Raw genomic sequence first — 25,484 nt, 5'->3', positions numbered from 1 at the left:
ATATTAAAAAGCAGAGACATTAGTTTGCCAACAAAGGTCTGTCTAGTCAAGGCTATGGTTTTTCCATGGTCATGTATGGATGTGAGAGTTGGACTGTGAAGAAAGCTGAGCGCCGAAGAATTGATGCTTTTGAACTGTGGTGTTAGAGAAGACTCTTGAGAGTCCCTTTGACAGCAAGAAGATCCAACCAGTCCATCCTTGAAAGAGATCAAGTCCTGAGTGTTCATTGGAAGGACTGATGCTGAAGCTAAAAGTCCAGTGCTTTTGCCACCTGATGTGAAGAACTGACTCATTTGAAAAGACCCTGATGTTGGGAAAGATTGAAGGCGGGAGGAGAAAGCGACAATAGAGGGTGAGATAGTTGGATGGCATCACCAACTTAATGGACATGAGTTTGAGTAAACTCCAGGAGTTGGTGATAGACAGGGAGGCCTGGCGTGCTGCAGTTCATGGGGTTTCAAAGAGTCAGACACGACTGAGCAACTGAACTGAACTGTGTGTGTGTGTATGTATACATATATAAAAAATATCTTCTTTCTCTATACATCTCGTGATAGACTTTTAGGTTTTCATATATTTGTTATTGTGAATAATGCTGCAGTTAATGCAGGAATCCAGATATCTTTTTGATATCTTGTTTATTTCCTTTGGATATATACTCAGAAGTAGGATTGCTAGATTGTATGATTATCACATTCTAAGGCTTGTATTTCTTTGAAAGATCATCTTGAATTTTACAAAAAATTTTAAGACCCAGCAGTCCCACTCCTGTGCATACACACCGAGGAAACCAGAACTGAAAGAGACACGTGCACCCCAATGTTCATCGCAGCACTGTTTATACTAGCCAGGACATGGAAGCAACCTAGATCCCCATCAGCAGACGAATGGATAAGGAAGCTATGGTACATATACACTGTGGAATATTACTCAGCCATTAAAAAGAATTCATTTGAATCAGTTCTAATGAGATGGATGAAACTGGAGCCCATTATACAGAGTGAAGTAAGCCAGAAAGATAAACACCCATACAGTATACTAACGCATATATATGGAATTTAGAAAGATGGTAACGATAACCCTATATGAGAAACAGAAAAAGAGACACAGATGTACAGAACAGACTTTTGGACTCTGTGGGAGAAGGCGAGGGTGGGATGATCTGAGAGAACAGCATCGAAACATGTATATTATCAAGTGTGAAACAGATCACCAGCCCAGGTTGGATGCATGAGACAAGTGCTCGGGGCTGGTGCACTGGGATGACCCAGAGGGATAGGATGGGGAGGGAGGTGGGAGGGGGGATTAGGACGGGGAACACATGTAAATCCATGGCTGATTCATGTCAATGTATGGCAAAAACCACTACAATATTGTAAAGTAATTAGCCTCTAACTTATAAAAATAAATGAAAAATTAAAAAAAAAAAAGATAGTCTAGATTGATTATGTTTCGTCATTTTCTTGTTCTTCCTTGGCTCATATTTTACTAATATCTTCAAGTTTTATTTTTATAAAAAATCGTTTCTTACCCATCACTAGTATTAGCCTCCTTTCTTTAGATAAATCTCACAATCAGCATTATTAAATATTTATGAAATCTGTATTTTTTGTCTTTGTTAAAAATAGGTATGTTAATTAGACCCAGTATTTGCTGTATTGCCTCTCTTTTTAAATGTAGAATTGCTAACTGTTGTAATAATTTAAGACATTTTTGAAGTTACTTTTCTGCCGCATTATAAATAGAAGTGAAAAACCTGTGACTTCTTGGAGCTTGCTTTCAGTGCTTAAACAAGTAGATGTGGTAGAGTTATTAAGGATATTGAGACAGTTAGTTAAGTAAATATTTATTGAATAATAACTGTGTGCAAGTTTTTGTGCCAGATAACCTAGGTTAACAGTGGTAGATAATATGATCCTTATCTTTAAGAGTTTTCATTTTATCAGATGAGATGGTTAATACATTATTTTAAACTCTAGAAAGTTGTAAAGTACAGATGGGGAGAAAGTTTGGACTGTCTACTAGTAGAAGGTGGGGAGAGGTGAACATATTCCAGTTGAATCTTTTGAGTTGTATGAGAATTGTACTCTATAATGCAATGAGTCATGACATGTACAGTTAACTCTTTAACAAGTGGGGTTTAGGGGCACCCACTCTCCATGCAGTTGAAAATGCACAGGTGTATATATACCTAGGTATATAGAAATTGAACACATCTGGTCAGAGCAGTTCTTCCTGAGGAAACTGACAGAATCCTTTATAGAACATTTTCTTCCTTATCGTCACTGACACTCGGTCAGCACTCACTGTGCACCAGGCTCTCCTCTGAGCGCTTCACTTGTGTTATATATGTAATCCGCATTACAGAGGTGTGCGGGGAGCCTGACTGCATCTCCTGTTTCAGACGGGGGTTGAGTCGTTTCCGTGCCCCTGGCGGTGTGCGGGCTGCTGTGCATCCCGTGGATTGCTTAGTCGTTACAGCAGCCTTCATTCACAAATAAGGAGATGGAACTCTCTGAAGCTACATAATTTGAGTACACATCTATCTGACTTTATAGCTCATGTGAAGTACTATATTTTACTGGGTGGGAAGCTGCCTTCTTCTTGTTGAACTCTCACATAAGGTATAAATAACAATACTCAATTTTGGGGGTACCAGCACTCTTGATCATCTATGAAAGCTATGGATCTACTTTGCAGAACAGTGAGCATATGAAAATAGTTTTTACTGCAGGTTTAGGAGAGTTCAAGTATCCTTTGAGCCTGGCTAAAGAGCCTTTACTTTGGTATGATTCCTTGCTCTAGTCTAGACCAACTTTCCCCTTGCAAGGGTGCCATGTTGTACTCTTTCCATGATTCTCAATATACGGAAATAGCTCATTTATTACTTTGTACACTGTGTGTTAAACTGACAGATACTTTATTAAGATTTTACCCACTTTTCCATCTTGAGGTAACCCTTTTTTAAAGCATTTGTATATGTTTAGCTCATTTATATCCTTGTTATTAAAAATTCTGGATCCATCTTGCTCCCTCTCAGTATCTGCTGAGTAATGACATTTATGAAAGTTAAGATTCCTTGTCATTAATATTTAATGTGGATGTACTCATTAAATGTTAAACCACATACCTAATTAAAATATTTAATATATATTCACTGATTTTTCTCCTTCAGAAGAAGGATTAATTTTAAAGATATAAAGTATGTTCTGTTGTTAAATATCAGCTAGAAATGGCTTTTGAATTTCTAAAATAAGAAAATAATAGATATAGTAATCAAGTTCTTTAATGTTAGAGAACTTTCAAAATGTGTTTCTTTAAACTCTGAGATAGTCTCTATAGGGGCATTTCATAAAGTATTTTATGCCCTGTTATTTAAGAGAAAAACAGCTGATGGGGCCAGTTTAAAATAAAATGAGTCATAGGAAATTGGACTGTCTTAAGTAATTGTGTAGTAAATGAAGTTGTAATTATTTTAAGGAAAAAGAAACAAGGAACATTATTATTTCAAGATACAAAATTATTATTGTTGTGAAGTTGGTGGCATGAATACAGGTGTTTTTTTTACTGTATGTTGAGATAGACATGGAAACATTTAACTCACATCATTCCTTTTTCAATCTTTTAAAAGCACTCTGCTGTTAGGGTAATCTTACAGGCAAGAGATTGTGAAGGATTAGCATCTTTGTTTGTTGTGTCATTCTTTGATTGCTTAATTGCCATGTAGAATGCAGAATGTTCAAGAGAAGGGTGTTTAGTTCTTTAGCTCTTACAAATCCCAACGAACCCTTAGGTATGTTGTTCCTTCTTAGCATTGTTAAATCAGCAGTACCTTTTTTTTCTTTTTTGTTCAGTATGTTGCAGGAAGAGGGGACCCGTTCCAGGGTGGATGGGCCCCCGGGCGGAGCGCAGCGGGGCGACGCGGCCCGGAGAGCTGCTGGGCCTTGTGCTTTGCAGTCTCAGGTTGTTTGGTGATGGGATTCGTTTCGGGTTTGTCTCTGGCCAGTCATTCTGACTCAGAGTCCTTCTTGGTGAAGCATGCATCGCTCAGCCAAGATAGATTTCAGCAAGGATTCTGGGAGGTTGGTAGGACATATGGACTGGCATCTCCTTTCTCCTTCTGACCTTTTCTGAATTCTTCCAGTTGGTGGTAGCTTGTTAGTTTCACCTTCTTGACCAGGCCCTCCTGTTGTGAGACAACTCATGCAGATCTCACCGTGGGGTCTGGTTGGGGCAGGGAGCTTCGGTCAGTGGTCCCCTAATGAGCGTCTGTTCAGTGACCTTTCTGTCCTTCCTTTGGTCACACAGGGCAGCTTGAGGGACTGTGATTCCTCTACCAGGGGTCGAACCCGTGCTCCCTGCATTGGAGGTGTGGAGTCTTAACCACTGGATTGTTGGGGGAAGTACCTACTTAATCTGTCTAAAACAAATCAGAAAAATTAATTAGGGCTGTGTTTCAAATATTTATTTAAAAACTTCTATAGACCAATTAAGAGAGTTTGGTATTGGTGAAAACATGCATAGGAAAGGAAAGAGATGTAATGCTGAAATGTATGATTAAAGTTCATTAAACTCAGATAGTGAGCTGGGTTGGGTGAGAATATTTCAGCTTTCTGGAAAGTCTTCATCTCATTAAAATTTTTCCAAATATTGGTCAGGCATTGGTCATTGCTAATTGGTTTTCAGAGGAAGCTAATAAATTATATAACACAAAAAAGTTTGACCTAGACCAAGTTTGGGGTGGATTTCTTTCTTCATGTATTTTATGTGTTGGGCTAAGTTCTGTGGGAGAAAATGTAGTAGAGAGGGTTCACTTACACTTTGGCTGGAAAGACAAAATGTACTCACAGAAATTGAACTGTTAAAAGAACTAGAGGAAAGGAATTGTTTAACATTTCAGTGGAAGAGAAGAAAGCCAAAATCAAACAATAACACTAAACAAAAGGAAACTCCTCAAACTTTAACAATGCACCAACGTCTTTGTGCTTTTCTTAAAGGGTTTCTTTCAAACCCTAACCTGTTCATTCATCAGACTTTGTGGTTTTTTTGTTTTTTTTTTTTTGGAGCATCTGCTTGTGTGGCATTGTGCAGAGCACAAGGGATACAGTGCTGTCTGCCTTGAAGATGCCTGTAGCCTAGTGGGACAGTTGAAAGTGATCGATCGTTTAAGTGCAGGTGTGATGAATGCTGAATTTGAGGTAGGCAGAGAATGTCTTGCTATTCTTGCAAGCATGGAGCCGCAGCTTGAAACTCAGCCAGGGACACTGGGCAGTGAGACATTTATCTCAGGAGAGGTGAGATATGGATTGAGTTTCTAAAGATAAGGAGAAGGTATACAAGTGAAAAAAGGTATGTTTGTGTAGTTGGAAAACTACAAAGAAAAAAAGCATCAGAATGTTGGCTCTTGAGCTTTGGAGCCCATCTAAGGTTATTAGAGTTCATTACAAGAGAGGAAGGAATGCTCTCATAGTTAGAGTCATAGATAACTGACTACATGACAGCAATTGTAGATGCAGAGAGGTGTGCACATTGGGCTTAGTGACAGTCCACTATTTTAAAGTATGTTTTTGCATAAAATTTGATGTTCATAATGATGAATTTGTATGATCAAGAAAAAATTCAGACTGTATTCAGTGTGCTGAAGATTTCCATCCAGAATAGTTACAAGAGAAAAATAAATTTTGCTTATTTAAAGAGGTTTGTTCCTTGCTGTCTGGAAAATGTGAAATTGTACAGTAGAAGGAATAACTAACTTTCCAGGGATTCCAAGAAAGTGCAGTTATATCATAATCTAATATAAATTGTTCATTAAATGTGGTGGGAATGTAGGGTAAAGGAAAGAAGGGAATGAGTTGGTTAAGTCAGGAAAGTGATTTTTTTAACTTGTATTGGAGAAAAAAGCACATTTCAGGGTTAACGATATTTATAAATAGTAGTGTTTTCTTTCCACCGTCACACTCGGCAGTGATGCAGCGTGTCTCCTGACTCAGTGGGCTGGACATTCTGAGCAGGTGTCCCGTGCCAGCTGCTGTGAATGTTGGTGAAGCCCTGTCACTGTTGTATCTAGGTCACCGCTTCTTAAAGCTTCAGGTGAATCAGCATCACCTGGTGGGGCCCAGCCTGAAGTTTCCAAATCAGTAAGTCTGGGGTGAGGCCTACAAATATGAATTTCAACAGGTAGCCACATGCTGATGCCACTGGCCCAGGGACAACACTCTGAGAACCACTGCTTTAGGTTTAGTGCAAGTCCTGCTGTTCCCCTTTCCCATTTGTAAAATGGAAATCAAAATAGGAATCCTTTGAACCCAGAACTGTTTGATTTATACTTATATGCCTAATACTAGGATTTTAAGTAACAGTTTAAGTGTTTTTGCACAGTGAAATATTACAATAGCTGCCACTTTGGGAATACTTTTTATATAACAGGCATTGTGATGTATTTTATCTCATTTAGTGTGTTCAGTGCATCTTCACTGAATCTTCAAGATATTCCTTATTTTTCCTTTTATAGAGAAAGAAACTGAATTTAGGTAATTTGCTTGTATAATTTTTGTGTGGTAGAGCCAGAATTTAAACCCAGGTCTCCGTCTGAAAAACCCATGCTCTTTTTTTTTTAAACTTTTTATTTTTGCATTAGGGTATAGCCAATTAACTATTTCGTGATAGTTTCGGGTGAACAGCAAAGGGACTCAACCATAAATAAACATATATCCATTCTTCCCCCAATTCCCCTCCATCCAGGCTGGCATTTATTTAGCAGGGTTCCCTAGGCTCTACAGTTGGTCCTTGTAACCCGTGATATTTCAGTAATTCTGTTAGGCCTACTTGTAAGATAACTTCAATCAGTTTATCCTCTGCTTGTGTTACTTGTTTCAGACTTTTTTCTAGAAAGTGATGGTCTTTGATGCATCCTCAGAATAGAAGCGTATAGCACATGTTTCATGTTACTTGGTGTACAGAGCAGCTTAATATTGTGACTTTGATAATGAGATTGTGTTTATGTTTGTTCCTAGTTCTCATCTTGGATTTAAAAGCAGAATTCACTTACCTTGTTCAGTTAAATGAATGGTTCATTATCAGTAAATGAAGATCAGAAGAAAGACAGCCCCTAAGTTGTACAGTGGGAAATGACTGCTTCCATTGCAGTTGTTAAATCTATGCTGGTCATCTCCCAACTCACACACAAGCATGTCTGTGGTAGGAAGTTAAGAGCTTTGTTAGTAGTGGGACTCTTGAACAAATAAAAGCCATCACTTCTCATGTCAGTCTTCAGTGGTTCCTCTTCTGAGAAAAAGGATAGCAAATGGCCTATAAGGTATGTATTTCTTGAAAAATTAAGAAGTTAATTTATTACGCTTATGTAGAGTGTTATTTATTATATGTAAAGGTAGTTTAATAAGTGATTGGACTTATAGAGAACTTCTCGTTACTCTGTTCCTTTCCCCACGACCATTATGCCTAACTGCCTAGCATTTTAATATTGAGTCAGAAAAGGACCTTGGAAGCTTAAGACCATTCTCTGGGCTACTATTAGCAATGAACGAAGTAAAAATCTACTTACTGTCTTGGCCTGCTCCCTTTATACTACTGTAAGGCAGCACTGACCACCTGAGTCATATTCTAAATCGGTTTTACTGCTAAATAGCCATATTGCAAATAATGAGATTTGGTAGAATTAATAATATGGTGTAATATTTATACGTAAATGTGGAAATGGCCCCTTATGTGCACGCTTTCTCATAAGTACTCCATAAGTCCTGTCCCTTTCAAATAACGAGGTAACGAGCGTCACTTTGGTGGGTAGTCCTGGTGGCTGCAGGGCGAGAGAGGATGGCGTGAGCCTGGTCTCCCTGTGCGACACCACTGGCTTCAGTGGGCTTTTATAGGCCAGTCTGGGAACCTAACTGCCGAGTTCCAAAAGCAGGTTTGCTCACTATAAAATTTATGTGTGCCTATGAGAAAAAAAAAAAGAAACTCAGAAGTATCAGAAGTATAACAGGAAAAGAAGACCCATATCTTGCTACCTAAAGGGCCATGCCAGTCATGTTAGCATGTTTCTTCCAGTTGTTTTGCTGTGTACTTAAGGAAAAAATACTTCTGAAATCAGTGTACCACAATTTGATATCCCTCTGAAAATTATCGGCAACTTCTCATTAAAAAGTCTTTCTAAATATGTATTTTAAGAGTGCAAATACCCATTCCCCAAGGAATTTTGTATTTTTTTACTGTTATAAATATGTTTAAACAAGTGACTCATAGCTTTACTTTTTTGCTGGCTAAATAATACCAATTAAGAAAAAAAATCACTCGTTGCACGGTAGTGCGAGCACCTTACAGCTTCCGTTCTCAGGATCGGCCGCCCTCCTGCGTGCTGAGCTGCTAGGAAGCCGCTGTTGGCGAGCTCGTAGGAGCTTGAGACTGTCGTCACCTCTCCAGTTTTAACCAGGGGGGGAAAATGGTTGAGGCAGATCGTCCAGGAAAGCTCTATATCGGTGGCCTCAATACAGAAACAAATGAGACAGCCCATGAAGCAGTATTTGGCAAATATGGGCGAATAGTGGAAGTTCTCTTGATGAAAGATCGTGAAACCAATAAATCTAGAGGATTTGCTTTTGTCACCTTTGAAAGCCCAGCAGATGCTAAGGATGTAGCCAGAGACATGAATGGAAAGTCCTTAGATGGAAAAGCCATCAAGGTAGAGCAGGCCACTAAACCATCACTTGAAAGTGGCAGACGTGGACCACCTCCACCTCCAAGAAGCAGAGGCCCTCTGACAGGTCTTCGAGGAGGAAGTGGAGGAACCAGGGGGCCTCCATCCCATGGAGGGCACATGGATGATGGTGGCTGTTCCATGAATTTTAACGTGAGTTCTTCCAGGGGACCACTTCCAGTATAGAGAGGACCACCACCATGAAGTGGGGGTCCTCCTCCTAAAAGATCGGCCCCTTCAGGACCAGTTCGAAGCAGCAGTGGAATGGGAGGAAGAGCTCCTGTATCACGTGGAAGAGATAGTTACGGAGGTCCACCTCCAAGGGAGCCCTTGCCCTCTCGTAGAGATGTTTATTTGTCCCCAAGAGATGATGGATATTCTACTAAAGACAGCTATTCAAGCAGAGATTACCCAAGTTCTCGTGATACAAGAGATTATGCACCACCACCAAACGATTATACTTACCGTGATTATGGTCATTCCAGTTCACGTGATGACTATCCATCAAGAGGCTATAGTGGTAGAGATGGCTATGGTTGTGATTGTGACTATTCAGATCATCCAAGTGGAGGTTCCTACAGAGATTCATTTGAGAGTTATGGTAACTCACGTGGTGCTCCACCTACACGAGGGCCCCGCCATCTTATGGTGGAAGCAGTCGCTATGATGATTACAGCAGCTCACGTGACGGATATGGTGGAAGTCGAGACAGTTACTCAAGCAGCCAAAGTGATCTCTACTCAAGTGGTCGTGATCGGGTTGGCAGACAAGAAAGAGGGCTTCCCTCTTCTAAGGAAAGGGGGTACCCTCCTCCACGAGATTCCTACAGCAGTTCAAGCCGCGGAGCACCAAGAGGTGGTGGTCGTGGAGGAAGTCGATCTGTGATAGAGGGGGGGGCAGAAGCAGATCTTAAAAACAAACAACTTTGGACCAAAATCCCTGTTCAAAGAAACAAACAAAAGTGGAACCTGTTCTATCATAACTACCCAAGGACTACTAAAAGGAAAGATAGTGTTACTTTTTTAAAATTTCCTGTTAAGTTCCCCTTCCATAATTTTTATGTTCTTGAGCAAATGAAACGTTAAATGTGTTTAAGTCTTGACGTGTGTACTAGTGGTGTAATCTTCCAAGTAAAAGTGTCCCTAAAGGCCACTTCCTATAGGATTTTCCCCAGTAAATGATGAGGCAAGCAGTTTATCTTACACAAAATTTCTTGTCATCTAAAATGGAGAGATGAATCCTCCTGCCTATATAAACAAGCTAGCTATTAGAGGGTGGTCGGGGTATGCTACTCTTAGGATTTCAGAGCGTCTTCAAACTGAAATCTCAAATGTTCTCAGTATGAAAAACCTGAGATCAGATGCATATATGTCAGGAAAGTGCTATTCGCCCAGTAAACCCAGAAAAAAGCAAATGAATAATGTTGGCCATATTTTGCCTTTCTGACATTTCCTTGGAAACCGACAAGAACCTCCCCTTTCCCCCTCCCCATTAAGAGCATTTAAGTGTGTATTAAGCAACAACAGAATACTAAATAAAAAGTTTGGCCAAAACCAACCATGAAGCTGCAAAAAAAAAAAAAAAAAAAATCAGAAAATAAAGAGAATGAAAATCAGCCATTATTTCCCAGAGAAACCTTTACATGTGGAGAGAATTCTTCATCTGCTTTTTACATTTATAAGTAAGTAAGTAAGTAAAGTCGCTCAGTCGTGTCCGACTCTTTGTGACGCCGTGGATGGTAGCCTACAAGGCTCCACCATCCATGGGATTTTCCAGGCAAGAATACTGGAGTGGGTTGCCATTTCCTTCTCCAGGGGATCTTCCTGACCCAGGGATCGAACCCAGGTTCAGGCATTGCAGGCAGACGCTTTACCGTCTGAGCCACCAGGGAAGCCCTTTTTACTTTTATAGACATATATAAAATATACACATATAAACTGTCTTTTAAGTTGTACACATGTAACTTAAAGGAGATTTTTGTTCATGCATGCTTGTAAGTTAAATTTTTATCCTAGCATATCATGTACATCATTTCATGTCAAGATAGAATTACACATCATTTATTGGGTCGTGATTTGTGTTTAAATACCAGAACTAATCTTTTGGCTGTGTTGGGAAGAAGGCACTTTTAGGAATGGAGTTGTTTGCAAATAAGAATATTACTTTTGTACTATGATTTATATAACTAGTGATTTGTTCATGGACATTTGTGTTATTTCTATATTGTTGCTTTCATGAATAATATAAATAATACCGTGATTAACATCCTTGCCATTTTGATCTTTATATTGCTAATTTCTTCATGATTGTAAAATAACTGATTAACATTTATCCATCTGTTTAATGAAAACAGAGCAGTGGAATGCCTATGATTTTTAAAAAGCTAATAATATAGAAGGGTTTATGAATAGAAAGAACCTATTCTTCACCTCTGTTCTTATCCATCAGAGGCAGCTGCTTTTAATTCCTCTGGCCTTACCTCTGTTATCTATAATACATTTTTTTTTTTTACCATTGGTTTGTCATTATCCATTGACTGTGCTTCAGTAAGTGGTGTTTCAGTTTATTTTACAGTCTTTCTTTTTCCATTTCCTCTCAATATAGTTAGGTTCTTGGTCCCATTACAACTAAACAAATTTTTAGAACATGCAGTTTGGATACTTGATGAACAAGTCGTACTCTAAAGATGAAAAAGAGCAGTTTTTGTTTATGAATTCTGTTTCCTTCTTAACTCTTGCTTTTTGTTGTGTACTCTTTTTCTGTCAGAATTTTTTCCCAATTTTACTGCTAAGAGAATTTACATTTGCCAACTCTTATATTAAAGGAGAATGATAATCCCCGTGAATCTTTCTTGTGAGATTCTCAGGAGTTCCCATGTGACCTGTAAATAAAACAAACAAAACCTTAGGGAAACTCTGTATCTAATGCACATGTAGTGTTTTAGGTATGTTGTCAGTCTTGTCTCAAGATTTTCTTCATTGCATTGTCCAAACCTGAATTATATTAAGAACAATAAAAATTTAATTCTAAGGAGGATGGGAATCCCTTTTAGAGCCAGTAATCGTTTCCTTAAGGAATATATCAGAACATATAGGAATTTACTTTACTAGGCAGTCAATGTATTAGTCATTCTTTTAGTCAGTGATTCAATATTGCATTTTAATTTTGTTTTGTTTTTGATGGAGGTTTCATGATCTGTTGTTTGTTCTTCTGTACTTTTTGCTAATTTGTTTTTGTGGGTGTTATCAACAAAGCCAGATTTAAGTGAATTAAGAACTTTGTTATCTCATGCATATGCCTCAAGTGATAAAATCTCATATGTTATAACTAATGGAAAATGACCTAAAACTCGTTTATTTCATCTTAATTTAATGCTTTTGTATTCCAAGAATAGTTATTGATCTTATACATATGTACAAATGCAAACTCATGATACCCATGATTAAGATACCCTAGATAGTGAGTTAAACTGTCTATTTTTGAAAATAATTTGTTTCTATAAAGGTCTTCATAAACCTCATGTTTAATTTGTGGGTAGAAATATTAGTAGCTTCCAGGTTTTGTGTATCAAGCACTCTGTTAGGCACTCTCCAAAATGTGTTTATAAATTTGCATTCATCCCTCTTAACGATTTCTGTTTTACAAGGTAAGAAAGTGGGACTCTTTCAGTTATTTGCCTGTAGTAACACATCTATTAAATGATAGAGCTGAAGCTAGGTATGGTCATGTGTTCTCCCATTTTATTTTCAGCACCTCAGTTTCTAACATGGAAGAAGGATGCTCAGTCACTAAATAATGTCTGAGTCACTTGTGATCCCGTGGACTGTAACCCACCACGATCCTCTGACCATGGGATTCTCCAGGCAAGAATACTGGAGTGACTTGCATTTCTCTGATAATGAGTGATGCTGAGCATCTTTTCATGTGTGTGTTAGCCATCTGTATGTCTTCTTTGGAGAAATGTCTGTTTAGTTCTTTGGCCCATTTTTTGATTAGGTCATTTATTTTTCTGGGATTGAGCTGCGGGAGTTGCTTGTATATTTTTGAGATTAATCCTTTGTTGCTTCACTTGCTGTTATTTTCTCCCATTCTGAGGGCTGTCATTTCACCTTGCTTATAGTTTCCTTTGTTGTGCAAAAGCTTTTAAGTTTAATTAGATCCCATTTGTTTATTTTTGCTTTTATTTCCAATATTCTGGGAGGTGGGTCATAGAGGATCCTGCTGTGATTTATGTCGGAGAGTGTTTTACCTATGTTCTCCTCTAGGAGTTTTATAGTTTCTGGTCTTACATTTAGATCTTTAATCCATTTTGAGTTTATTTTTGTGTATGGTGTTAGAAAGTGTTAGAAAGTGATGACTGTTATCCAAAAGTCTACAAGCAATAAATGCTGGAGAGGGTGTGGAGAAAAGGGAACCCTCTTACACTGTTGGTGGAAATGCAAACTAGTACAGCCACTGTGGAGAACAGTGTGGAGATTGCTTAAAAAACTGGAAATAGAACTGCCATATGACCCAGCAATCCCACTCCTGGGCATACACACTGAGGAAACTAGATCTGAAAGAGACATGTGCACCCCAGTGTTCATCGCAGCACTGTTTATAATAGCCAGGACATGGAAGCAACCTAGATGCCCATCAGCAGATGAATGGATAAGAAAACTGTGGTACATATACACAATGGAATATTACTCAGCCATTAAAAAGAATTCATTTGAACCAGTCCTAATGAGATGGATGAAACGGGAGCCCATTATACAGAGTGAAGTAAGCCAGAAAGATAAACACCAATACAGTATACTAACGCATATATATGGAATTTTGAAAGATGGTAACGATAACCCTATATGCAAAACAGAAAAAGAGACACAGATGTACAGAACAGACTTTTGGATTCTGTGGGAGAAGGCGAGGGTGGGATGTTCTGATAGAAGATCATTGAACCAAGTATACTATCAAGGGTGAAACAGATCACTAGCCCAGGTTGGATGCGTGAGACAAGTGCTCGGGGCTGATGAACTGGGAAAACCAGAGGGATGGGATGGGGAGGGGGGATCAGGATGGAGAACACGGGTAAATCCATGGCTGATTCATGTCAGTGTATGGCAGAAACCACTACAATATTGTAAAGTAATTAGCCTCCAACTAATAAAAATAAATGAAAAAAAAAAGAAGTACTGGAGTCAGTTGCCATTCCCTTCTCCAGGGAATTTTCCCAACCCAGGGATCAAACCTGCGTCTCCTGCTTGGCAGGTGGATTCTTCACCACTGAGCCACCAGGGAAGTCAGTGGAAGAAGAATAGATGGGAACAAAATGAATAGTAACTAAGATAGAAATTTTGAATATAGAGTCTGTTATTGGTGTCACCAAAGCCAGTGATCCGAAGTTCATGTTAGGTGAATAGCATAAAATACGTCTAGATCTGCCTTGTCTTTTCCTGCACTTAGACCTGAATCTTTGTAACTTTCCTGTTGATTCCTTTGGATACTGTGATGTATTGCATGTAGAAATCATAACTTATTTCTGTCGCTCTTGATTAAAATTGTTACTTCTCAAATTGGTCCTTTTACATCGGTTCCCGTGTGAAAATCATCATCTTTCCCATTACTACCCAGTTTGCTTCCTCAGCTCTAGATTCTGTGTTTGTCTCTTGTCTTTATTGAGACAACATTTGAATATCGTATAATTCACCCATTTAAAATGTACAGTTATTGGATCTTGGCATATTCAGAGTTGTACAGTCCTCACCAAAGTCAATTTGGGGACATTTTCATCACCCCCTAAAGAAAGCCTGTGTCCTCCGTTAGCCTGTTACTCCCCAACACCCCAGCTCTTGTTCTCATGTTTGTGCTATGTTGCTTCAGCTGTGTCTGACTCTTTGCAACCCTGTGGGCTGTAGCCCGCCAGGCTCCTCTGTCCACGGGATTCTCCAAGCAAGAATACTGGTGTTGGTTGCCCTTCCTTTCTTTAGGGGTTCTTCCCGATGCAGGGATCAAACCCCTGTATCTTACTTCTGCATTGCAGGCAGATTCTTTATTGTCTGAGCCACTTGGGAAGCCCCACACCAGGCCTCGACAACCATTGATCTTCTTTCTGTCTCTGACAGATTTGCCGGTTCTCAGTATTTCATATAAGACTTACTTTTCTTAGCATGTTTTTGTTGCTTAATAGTATCTATTGTATGGATATATGTATAATTATCTTTTCATCAGTTCAGTTCAGTCGCTCAGTTGTGTCTGACTCTTTGCGACCCCATGGACTGCAGCATGCCAGGCTTCCCTGTCCTTTACTATCTCCCTGAATTTGCTCAGACTCATATCCATTTAGTCAGTGATGCCATCCAGCCATTTCATCCTCGGTTGCCCCCTTCTTTTCCTGCCGTGAATCTTTCCCTGCATCAGGGTCTTTTTCATTGAGTTGGTTTTTTGCGTCAGGTGGCCAGAGAATTGGAGTTTCAACTTCAGCATCAGTCCTTCCAATGAATATTCAGGTTTGATTTCCTTTAGGATTGACTGGTTGGATCTCCTTGCAGTCCGAGGGACTCTGAATAGTGTTCTCCAGTACCACAGTTTGAAAGCATCAATTCTTTGGTGCTCAGCCTTCTTTATGGTCCAACTCTCACATCCAAACATGACTACTGGAAATACCTTATCCTTGACTATACAGACCTCTGTCAGCAAAGTGATGTCTTTGCTTTTTAAATACGCTGTCTAGGTTTGTCATAGCTTTCCTGCCGGTAAACAGTCATCTTCTAATTTCATGGCTGCAGTCACCGTCCACAGTGATTTTAGAGCCCAAGAAGAGGAAATCTGTCACTGTTTCCACCTTTTGCCCTTCTATTTGTTATGAAATCATGGGACTGAAAATCATCATCTTAGTTTTTTGAATTTTGAGTTTTAAGCCAGCTTTTTCACTCTCCTTTTTCACCTTCATCAGGAAACTCTTTACTTCCTCTTCACTTTCTGCCATTTGAGTAGTATCATCTGCATATGTGAGGCTGTTGATATTTGTCCCTGCAGTCTTGACTCCAGCATGTATTTCATCCAATCCTGGCACTTTGCATGATGTTCTTTGCATATATTAATTAAACATGGTGATGATATACAGCACTGACGTACACTCCTTTCCCAGTTTTGAATCAGTCTGTTGTTCCATGTCTGATTCTAACTGTTGCTTCTTGACCTGTTTACAGGTTTCTCAGGAGGCAGATAAGGTGGTCTGGTATTCCCATCTCTTTGAGAATTTTCCAATTTGTTGTGATCCACACAGTCAAAGGCTTTAGCATAGTCAGTGCAGCAGAAGTAGGTGTTTTTCTGGATTTCTCTTGCTTTTTCTATGATCCAACGGATATTGGCTGTAGATACTTGATTTATTGGCTATTATGAATAAGGAACATTAGTATGTAATTTTTTTTGGTGGACGTGCTACCCTATCTCTTACCCTCACAATATAAATAAGATTATTACATCATCATTTTAAAAGTCAGTGGCTCTTCTTTGCTGAGAAAAAAAGATGAACGTGTCTTAGCAAAGAACATGCAGTTTTCCTGCAGCCTGGCCATAATCAGACTGCAGCTGTACCAGCATCACTCCACTGAACTCTCTTTTCCCAGCCCTTTCTAAAGAGAACCCCTTACCTATTTGTGGAGCATGCTTTACTTTCTTATCCCTGTACTCTGCAAATTTCTTTTCAAAATAATATCTCTAATTCTTCGTCTGAACTAAAGCTTTTTACTTCTCTGCATGCAACTCTGATTTCACTAGACCCTTCCACAGTTTCAGACCTAGTTTTGTCTGATTTTTAATCAGTTTTAAATACAGTAAATTGAAAATACATTAAAAAATAGGATTTATCACATCTTGTTTCTTTACTTACTGTGATATCCTTTTTATTGGAACTCCTAAGGACAAGGGTTGTTTCACTTCATAGCTTAATACAGTGCCTGACAGAGTATTGATGCTCAATCAGTATTGAGTATGTGTCCAGAGGAGTTAAAATTAGCAATCACATTAAATTGGTTTGTATTATGGCTATCTGTCCTGTCCTTTATATTGTGTTCTGACATCAGCACACCCATTAAAAAAAGAGGAACTTTTGTTATATGTCAATTAAAAAAAAAATTAACCATTCTAGAAAAAAATACTTGTGAGCCTCATTCTCTGTGGTAATAAGTCTATATTGATCCTAGCACTGCTGAAATTAGATTATCTTTCAGTTACCTTTTGTCTTTAAAATTCTGAGATTCTGACTTTGGTTTAGTTTTAGTTTGAGACTTTCTTGATTTGTCCTGTGATAACCTTGTTTATTCTTTAGGGATTCTGAGTAGAGAAATTAGCCACATTGATTCCACTGAGAGGGTGAGCAGTGTCTTGGTGGTGGTGGTGCTGGTTTAGTCGCTAAATCGTGGCCGCGTGGCTGACTCTTGTGACACCCTTCCAGGCTTCTCTGTCCATGGTATTCTCCAGGCAAGAATACTGGAGTATGCAACAGTTAACACTGACCAAATAGATCCCTTCGGTTTATAAATTGCAAGGTTTTTCATAGTTTTATTTGCTAGTTTTCATAGTTAGTTTAGAGACCATTTGAAAGTTCAATACCAACCTACTTCTAAATTTATCCTCCCCAGCCCCTGACTTCTCTTCTCAGCTTGGATTCAAATATTGAAATGGCTCCTTAGCCATTTGGATATCTGTTAGGCATATGTTGCTTTTGATTACCCCTTCCCCTAAGTCTGTTCCCCCTATCTCACAGTAGTATCTCCACCCACTTAATATTTCAAACCATAAACTTAAAAGCCATCATCTGTTTTCATATAGTTATCCCTTTTAAATATATATTTTAAATATTATTGTATCTTTTATTATTATTTTGTTTTCTTCAGCTAGGAGGTAAATTCCATGAAGACAGAGATTTTAGAATCTTACTCACCTAATTTTGTATCCCACGCAGCAGTGTGTGACATATAGTTTGTTCTCAGTAAATACATATTAAATAAGTGAATCAGTCAATCCTCATTCCTTTCTGTCCCTTCTTTTCAGTCAAATCAATAGGAATTTTGTTTGCTCTGCCTTTGATACACAACCCAAATTGTTCCAGCTTCTTTTCATCTTTATTTTTACTGTTCTAAGTTACCATCAGTTTTGGCCTAGTTTATTGTGATAGCATTTAAACTAATTGTTTCCATTCATACGTTCTTCTGTTCTTTTCACAAAGCAGCCAAAATGATCTTTGAAAACATCAGATCTGCTCATACTGCTACTGCTAAATCACTTCAGTCATGTCCAACTCTGTGCAGCCCCATCCCTGGGATTCTCCAGGCAAGAACACTGGAGTGGGTTGCCATTTCCTTCTCCAATGCATAAAAGTGAAAAGTGAAAGTGAAGTCACTCAGTCATGGCTGACTCTTCGCGACCCCATGGACTGCAGCCTACCAGGCTCCTCCGTCCATGGGATTTTCCAGGCAAGAGTACTGGAGTGGGGTGCCATTGTCATGGTCCTGCTTAAAATTTCCTATAGCTTACTCCACTTATCAAAGTCCATACCATACTTAAGCCCTTAAGCAATATTGTCTCTGCTGCAGTATCTTTTTAGCTTCAGGATGGGGGGATTACTCCCTACCCCACTTGGAACAGTTGAGTCATGCCCATTGCATGACCTTGTGAAACTTTCAGGGTCTTATACCTGTCATTTTTCTGGCATGTGAGTTCTTTCCCTAGTTTTTGTTATTACTATGTAACAAGTCACCCCAGAATTAACAGCTTAACATAGCACCCATTTGTTATCTCACAGATTAGGTGGACCTGAGCTGTTAGGGTCCTCTGCTTAGGACCATGCTGAAATTAAAGTATAAACAAAGAGACTGGAATCTCATGTGAAAAGTGAAAGTGAACGTCGCTCAGTCATGTCTTTGTGACCCCATGGCCTATACAGTCCATGGAATTCTCCAGGCCAGAATACTGGCGTGGTAGCCTTTCCTATCTCTAGGGGATCTTCCCGACCCAGGAATCGAACCGGCGTCTCCTGCATTGCAGGTGGATTCTTTCTCACCTAAGCTGCACCTTCCTTCCCTCCTCCTTTCCTCCTTCTCTCTTTCTTTGTGTCTCTGTCTAACCCCACCCACCGCCCCGACCCCCATCCCCCCCCCCCCACCCCCGTCTTCCCCCCTCCCACACACTCTCTTTCTTGGATTTCTCTTTGTCTCTTCCTCCTGTCTCTGTCTCTCTCTTTTCCCCTCTCTTCCCCCATCTCTCTCACTTTCCTTCTCTCCCTCATGTTTTCATTTCATCTACCAGGGCATCTCATGTAAGGCTTGGAATTCACTTCCATACTCATTCGGATTGTTGGAAGACTTTATTTCCTTGTGGTTGTTGGACTCGGGTCCTTGTTTTCTTACTGGCTGTTGGCTATGAATTGCTCTCAGGTCCTCGAGGCTACCTTCAGGTCCTTGCTGTGTGGTCCTCTCATAATCTGGAAGGCTTAGTCTTTAAGAACAGCAAGAGAATCTCTCTCTGATTCACTGTGGTTTAAAGAGCTCAGCTAAAAAGTTCAGACCCACCCAGGGGAATCTCTGTTGATTAACTTGAAGTCAGCTGTTTAGTTACCTAATCACAGGAGTGATATTCCATCATGTTCACTGGTATATTAAGGGGAAAGAATTACACAGAGTATGTGCACCAGAGACAGGAGTATTGAGAGCCATTTTAGAATTCTGCCTACCACAGTTTGCCCTCTGGCTAAGGAGGATTCTCACATGGTATCCTGTCTTTGTTACCTTTGATTCCTAGACATGTTTCTGAGGGCAGATGTTTTTTTCTTATTTTTATTTCATTACTGATTTGAGGTAGGTAGTCAACATTGAAAAAGTAGCGGTCTGTTTTTATTTCACTAGCTTCCATTACCAGTTATTAATAAATATGAAAAGAAACAATCTTCAGAATTGAACCCAGTACTTAGAGAGTCCATGGTAGAAGTGTCCATGACAGCATCTGTTTGCTTGAGTAATTAAATATTACTGGAATTATATGAAATTGCCTTTTTAAAAAATGTGAAAAAAAACTTCAATTTCAGAAATTCCACATGGTTCAACCTTATAAGTGTAGCTAAGAGTAGAGCAAGGAGGAAGGTAATATACTTTCTTTTTTCGTTGGTTTTTGGGAGGAGTTTGGCAGTAATAATGTCTGATTTTGAAAAAATGTCATGATACTTAGTAAAATTTTCTAGTATTCACTGTAGTGTTCCTTTTTAATTGACTAAATCAGCTTTTATTTCCCAATATTTGTAGTTAAAAACATCTCTAAATATTGGGAAATAAATAATCTGAAGGAAGAAGTAGGATGATATGAAAAACTCACCAGGAGGGGTGGAGAGCTGAGGCTTGAGTATTGAAATTAGCCAAGTAAGAAGGCAGTCCAGCCAGTCCATCCTGAGGGAGAGCAGTCCTGAATGTTCACCGGAAGCACTGATGCTGAAGCTGAAGCTTCGCTACTTTGGCCACCTGATGCGAAGAACTGACTCTTTGGAAAAGACCCTGATGCTGGGGAAGATTGAAGGCGGGAGGAGAAGGGGACAACAGAGGATGAGATATTTGAATGGTATCACTGACTCAGTGGACACGAGTTTGAGTAAACTCTGGGAGTTGGTGATGGATGGGGAAGCCTGGCGTGCTGCAGACCATGGGGTCGCAAAGAGTCGAACACGACTGATCGCCTGAACTGAACTGAACTGAAGAAAAGCTTTGGAATCCTTCCAGTCTACCCCAGATTGAACTTGGTAATTTTCATGTGGGAGTTGCAGCTGTTGAAATGCTTTTAGATGATTTCACTAAGTAAACTTCATCTTGGGATAAAAAATTAAGGGATGACTTCTCAGACATAAACTATGTACTGTGTTTGCCTTTATAGGAATGAATTTATTTATTTTTTTTCTGAAAACATTATTTCTTGACAGGAATTTTTTGCAATTCTTTTGACAAAGATTTAATTGTTTTTAAGTGCTGTGTTTTTATTGGCATATATTGGGCAACATGTATATGTAGATGCAATAAATAAAAATGTGTTTTATATGTGTGTATATAATGTTTAACAATATATCTATATTCATTCATATCTGTCTAGAATTCAATCATAAGTCTATATGTGAGTACTTCCTTAAAATAGAGTTTATTCTTTCTAGATTTGCTGATTGGTGATTTCTGGATAAATTCATCACAGCATTACTATTTTCATTTTCCTTTTATTACCCTGTCCCTTGTGTTAGTACATAAAGTGACAGAGATGGAAGAATACCATAGCAGTGTATAAGACATTCAGAGCAAATGGGCACGCATGCTTACTGTATAAAAGAGATAATTTTTCTTTCTGGAGCAAAAGGCAGCATGCTTACTGTCTGTCATAAAACATTCAGGTTCCCTAAGTTCAGGGTTCCTTTCAGGTAATGCAAGTCACCACATGGACACATAGTATGTGGCCTTGTTTGTGTTACCCTGAACCTTAGGTTCAAAGTGTGGTACAAAGATACTCTACTTCTGTTGTTGAAAGTAATAAATAGCTCCTCATTTTGTCTAAAGGAAAAAAAAAAACCTAGAAAGTTTCATGTTTCATTGGTGATCATGAGGTACCCCTGAGCCAGATTCACACTCTGGCTGTCTGTCCTCTTCAGGTATCGATGTACTTTATTTGGCTAGTACAGTGTTTTGGAAGTCAGGAAAATGTTTTGTAAAAATCTTTACTTGTTTTTCTTGAAAACTTGGAAGATACTGCGTGACTTGTTTGAAATTCTGAATGGTGGCACTTGGCTCCAGCTGAGCGTCTGCTTCCGCATGGGGGATGGGCATTCACACCAGTTCTCTGTAGACCTTATTCCCTGTTGTTTACACCTGGTCGTTCCCCCCCACATACGTTTCCTGCATAGTATTTTCATTCCTCTTGGGTCAAGAGAATGATCATGTTCAGGAAACTTTACTTTTTAAATAGCTATTTTTTGAAATTGTAGTTTATATGTTATAGCTTTTAATTGGCCAGAGTATTTTATTAAATCAGGTAATTTAGTGCTGAACAAATCAACTTTCTATTTAATCAACTTTATACTTACTGACTAATCTCAGTTTCCATGGTCTTTATGGTTTAGCTTTACATTTTCAAAAGATTCTTCAAGTTATATTGCTCATTAAACAACAAATATCATTGATTTTATAGGAGATGGTTTTAAGTAGAACTTTTGAATGAAATTTTCTAGCTGGTTGAACTTTTTACTCAGTCAAAATTTTAGAGGTTTTCTTTCTTTTTTCCCTTCATTTATTTTTTGTTTAGACCAAGCCCTGCAGCATGTGGGATCCTAGTTCCCCATCCAGGGATCTTAACCACTGGACTGCCAGGGAAGTCCTGAGATATTCTTTTAGTTTATTTTCTTTTTATATTTTTTCTACTCTTGTAGAACAGCAGTATAACTAATACCACTGTATTTTAACCTTCATCCTGAATAATTTGGTTGTTTTTGTTTCTAATCTTTTTTAGGGAGTTGAAGAGAATTGTACATGCTTGAAAATGCATAAAACATAAAAGTAGAGTTTAACAAATAATTTTAAAACAAAAACTGTCTCACCTCCCAGGCTTAAAAGAATGAAAGAATGATATGGCCTTTTCTGATGTCTACTCCTTCTCTTCCTGATATAGATGCCTTAAAAAAATTTCCTGCTTTTGTTTACAGTGTTGCCATTCAGTTATGTATTTCTGAATTAATACAATCAAATTTTGTTTGTTTTGGAATCATTTTTGGAATCATACTCTATATTCTGTGTTCTTTTTCACTCATTAACATTTATGAGAGTCATTTAAATTGTGAAATGTTGCTCTAGTTTTTAATTTGATTTCCATATAGGAAAATATTTCATTACTGATTCATTCTCCAGCTAATGAATGTTCATGTTATCCAGTATTGGGTAAAAAGAACAGTGCAACTATGAATATTTTTGTACATGTATTTTGGTGCACGTTGTCCCGTTTTCTCACAAATGTATACCTACAAAGAGCTAGGCTATGTGGCAGAGCTGCTGTTCCAACTGTGCTATAAAGCCATTATCCTTCAAGAAAAAAGAAAGACAGAAAAACAAAGTGAGAGGTAAACTATAGGACATACCTGTTTTCAAAGGTACTAGCTAGGGCCAAGTTCTTTCCCAGGGAACTTGTACCAATCTATATTTCCACGAGCATATGAATGACAATTCTGGATCTTCCATATTATTGCCAATGCAAAACTATAATATCCATAAAAAATGAATATTTCTCTGCATATAATCTTTTAAATATAGTGCGCATGCAAACACAGACACACTGTCCCTCTCTCTGCATACCAAGAAATGATTGATTAATTTTGCTTAAATAAAGTATTGTATAAAAGAGAAAAATTTTTTTAGCTTTGGAGGTAGTTAATTAGCTATTTTATACTTCTGCTCCCAGCCTTCACAGTTGAGATGGTACTAATACTAAATAAAGAGAAAACGTGTTTTTTTCCTCACTACATGAGAACTTGCCACTATATTCAAAGGACATAGGTTATAGCAATATGATCTCAAAAAATGTCTTACCTGTGTTCTCTTCTAGGAGTTTTATGTCTTGTCTTGTATATAACTCTTAAAGCTGTTTTGAGTTTATATATAGCCTGAGGGTATGTTCTAACTTCATTGATTTGCATGCAGCTTTCCAACTTTTCAGCACCATTTGCTCAAGAGACTGTCCTTTCCCCATTGTATATTCTCGCCTCCTTGTTGAAGATTAATTGACCATAGGTGTGTGAGTTTATTTCTGAACTCTATTCTGTTCCATTGGTCCATGTATCTGTTTGTGTGTGTGTGTATGTCTGTGTGTGCGCCAGTACCACACTGTTTTGATTATTGTGACTTGATAGTGTTGTGTGAAGTCTGAAAAAATTATGTGACCTGCTTTGTTCTTTTTCCTCATGATTGCTTTGGGAATTCTAAGTGTTCATGGTCCCCTGTAAATTTTAGAAGTCTTTGTTTTAGTTATGTGAAAAATGTCATGGGTAGTTTTATAGAGATCACGTAAAGCCTATAGATTGCTTTGTGTAACATGGACATATCGTGATATATTTTAATATTCATTTACTATTAATTTCAGGAAAGATTTGGTTTTTTGTCTGTTTGTTTTATTTGAGTCACATACATGTATTACACAGTCCAGGGAATTCTCCAGGCCAGAATACTGTAGTGGGTAGCTGTTCCCATCTCCAGGGGATGTTTCCAATCCAGGGATCAACCCCAGGTCTTCTGCATTGCAGGCGGATTCTTTATCAACTGAGCCAGCAGGGAAGCCCCTAATCAGCAATTTTTAAAAAATTTTCCCACATTAGGATTTTTTTACCTGGGTAAATTTAATCTTTGTTTTATCATAATGAATTGGAGAATTGACCTGATATTTAATATAGCTAACTTATTTCACTGAGAAAATTTTTATCGTAGTGTTAAAAATATGTATCTATTTTGATGCTTTGCTTTAGTAAAATATCAAAATATTTAAAGTTTTAAAGTATGTGAAATAAGGATATAAATTTATAAAGCCTTGTTAGTGAGAGATTTGCATGTAAGAACTCTTCATTCTGGTTATTAATTTTTCCTAAAGTAGATATGTAGATAGCACTTTGATTTTTATCCTTTGAAAAATTGCCGTGCTGAGATTTATAAATGCTATAACAGTTCATGGTAAACCTCATGCCCTTATAAATGTAATTTTGACTTGAAATTGTAAACAAAGTTTTCAAGAAAATCATAAAGCTAGTTGAAAAGGAGGAAGAAGGACTTCCCTGGACATCCATTGGTTAAGACTTTATGCTTCCAATGGTAGGGGGTGTAAGTTCGATCCCTGGTCTGGGAACTAAGATCCCACATGTCACATGGCCAAAAAAAAAAAAGCAGTAAAGAAGTGAAATACAGTTAATTTCGATTTTAAACTTTGGTCCCTTTTTACCATATTTGTGTCTCTTCTTAACCTGTAAGCTTTTGAGTGTACTAGTTCTCCATGAGTCCATTTTATTTTAACTTTGGGAATGGGTAGCTGAACCTCTAGGTATTCATGTCTGTTTTAGATAGACATAACCTGCCAATATAACCTGCCAGACGTAACCTGGCGAGAATACACAGAAGAACTATACCAAAAAGATCTTAATGATGCAGATAACCATGATGGTGTGATCACTCACTTAGAGCCAGACATCCTGGAGTCTGATGTCAAGTAGGTCTTAGGAAGCATCACTACGAACAGAGCAAGTGGAGGTGATGGAATTTCAGCTGAGCTATTTCAAGTCCTAAATGATGATGCTGTGAAAGTGCTGCACTCAGTATGCCAGCAAATTTGGAAAACTCAGCAGTGCCCACAGGACTGGAAAAGGTGTTTTCATTCCAATTCCAAAGAGAGACAATGCCAACGAATGCTCAAACTACCGTACAATTGCACTCATCTCACATGCTTGCAAAGTAATGCTCAAAATTCTCCAAGCAAGTCTTCAACATTACGTGAACAGAGAACTTCCAGATGTTCAAGCTGGGTTTAGAAAAGACAGAGGAACCAGAGGTCAAATTGCCAACATTTGTTGGATCATTGAAAAAGCAAGAGAGTTCAAGAAAATATCTACTTCTGCTTTATTGACAATGCCAAAGCCTTTGACTGTGTGGATCACAACAAACTTTGGAAAATTCTTAAAGAGATGGGAATACCAGACCACCTTACCTGCCTCCTGAGAAATCTGTATGTAGGTCAAGAAGCAACA

General features: G+C 38.4%; 2 protein-coding genes across 25 annotated transcripts in view; both read left to right on the top strand.

Annotated features, from left to right (window-relative positions):
• The window catches only part of EIF4G3 (eukaryotic translation initiation factor 4 gamma 3), a 342,348-nt gene that overhangs the window by 95,706 nt on the left and 221,158 nt on the right, over positions 1-25,484 (top strand). The window lies entirely within an intron of this gene.
• On the top strand, positions 1,481-9,745 carry LOC122698298 (RNA-binding motif protein, X chromosome-like). Its single transcript, XM_043909110.1, is given in 1 exon segment — positions 1,481-9,745. A coding segment is annotated over 1 exon segment (1,140 nt). The 5' UTR covers positions 1,481-8,455; the 3' UTR covers positions 9,596-9,745.

Source organism: Cervus elaphus, chromosome 8, assembly GCF_910594005.1.
Source record: "Cervus elaphus chromosome 8, mCerEla1.1, whole genome shotgun sequence".
In the NCBI taxonomy this organism is placed as follows: domain Eukaryota; kingdom Metazoa; phylum Chordata; class Mammalia; order Artiodactyla; family Cervidae; genus Cervus; species Cervus elaphus.
The sequence above is the reverse complement of the archived record's forward strand: the minus strand, read 5'-3'. Positions and strand labels throughout refer to the sequence as shown.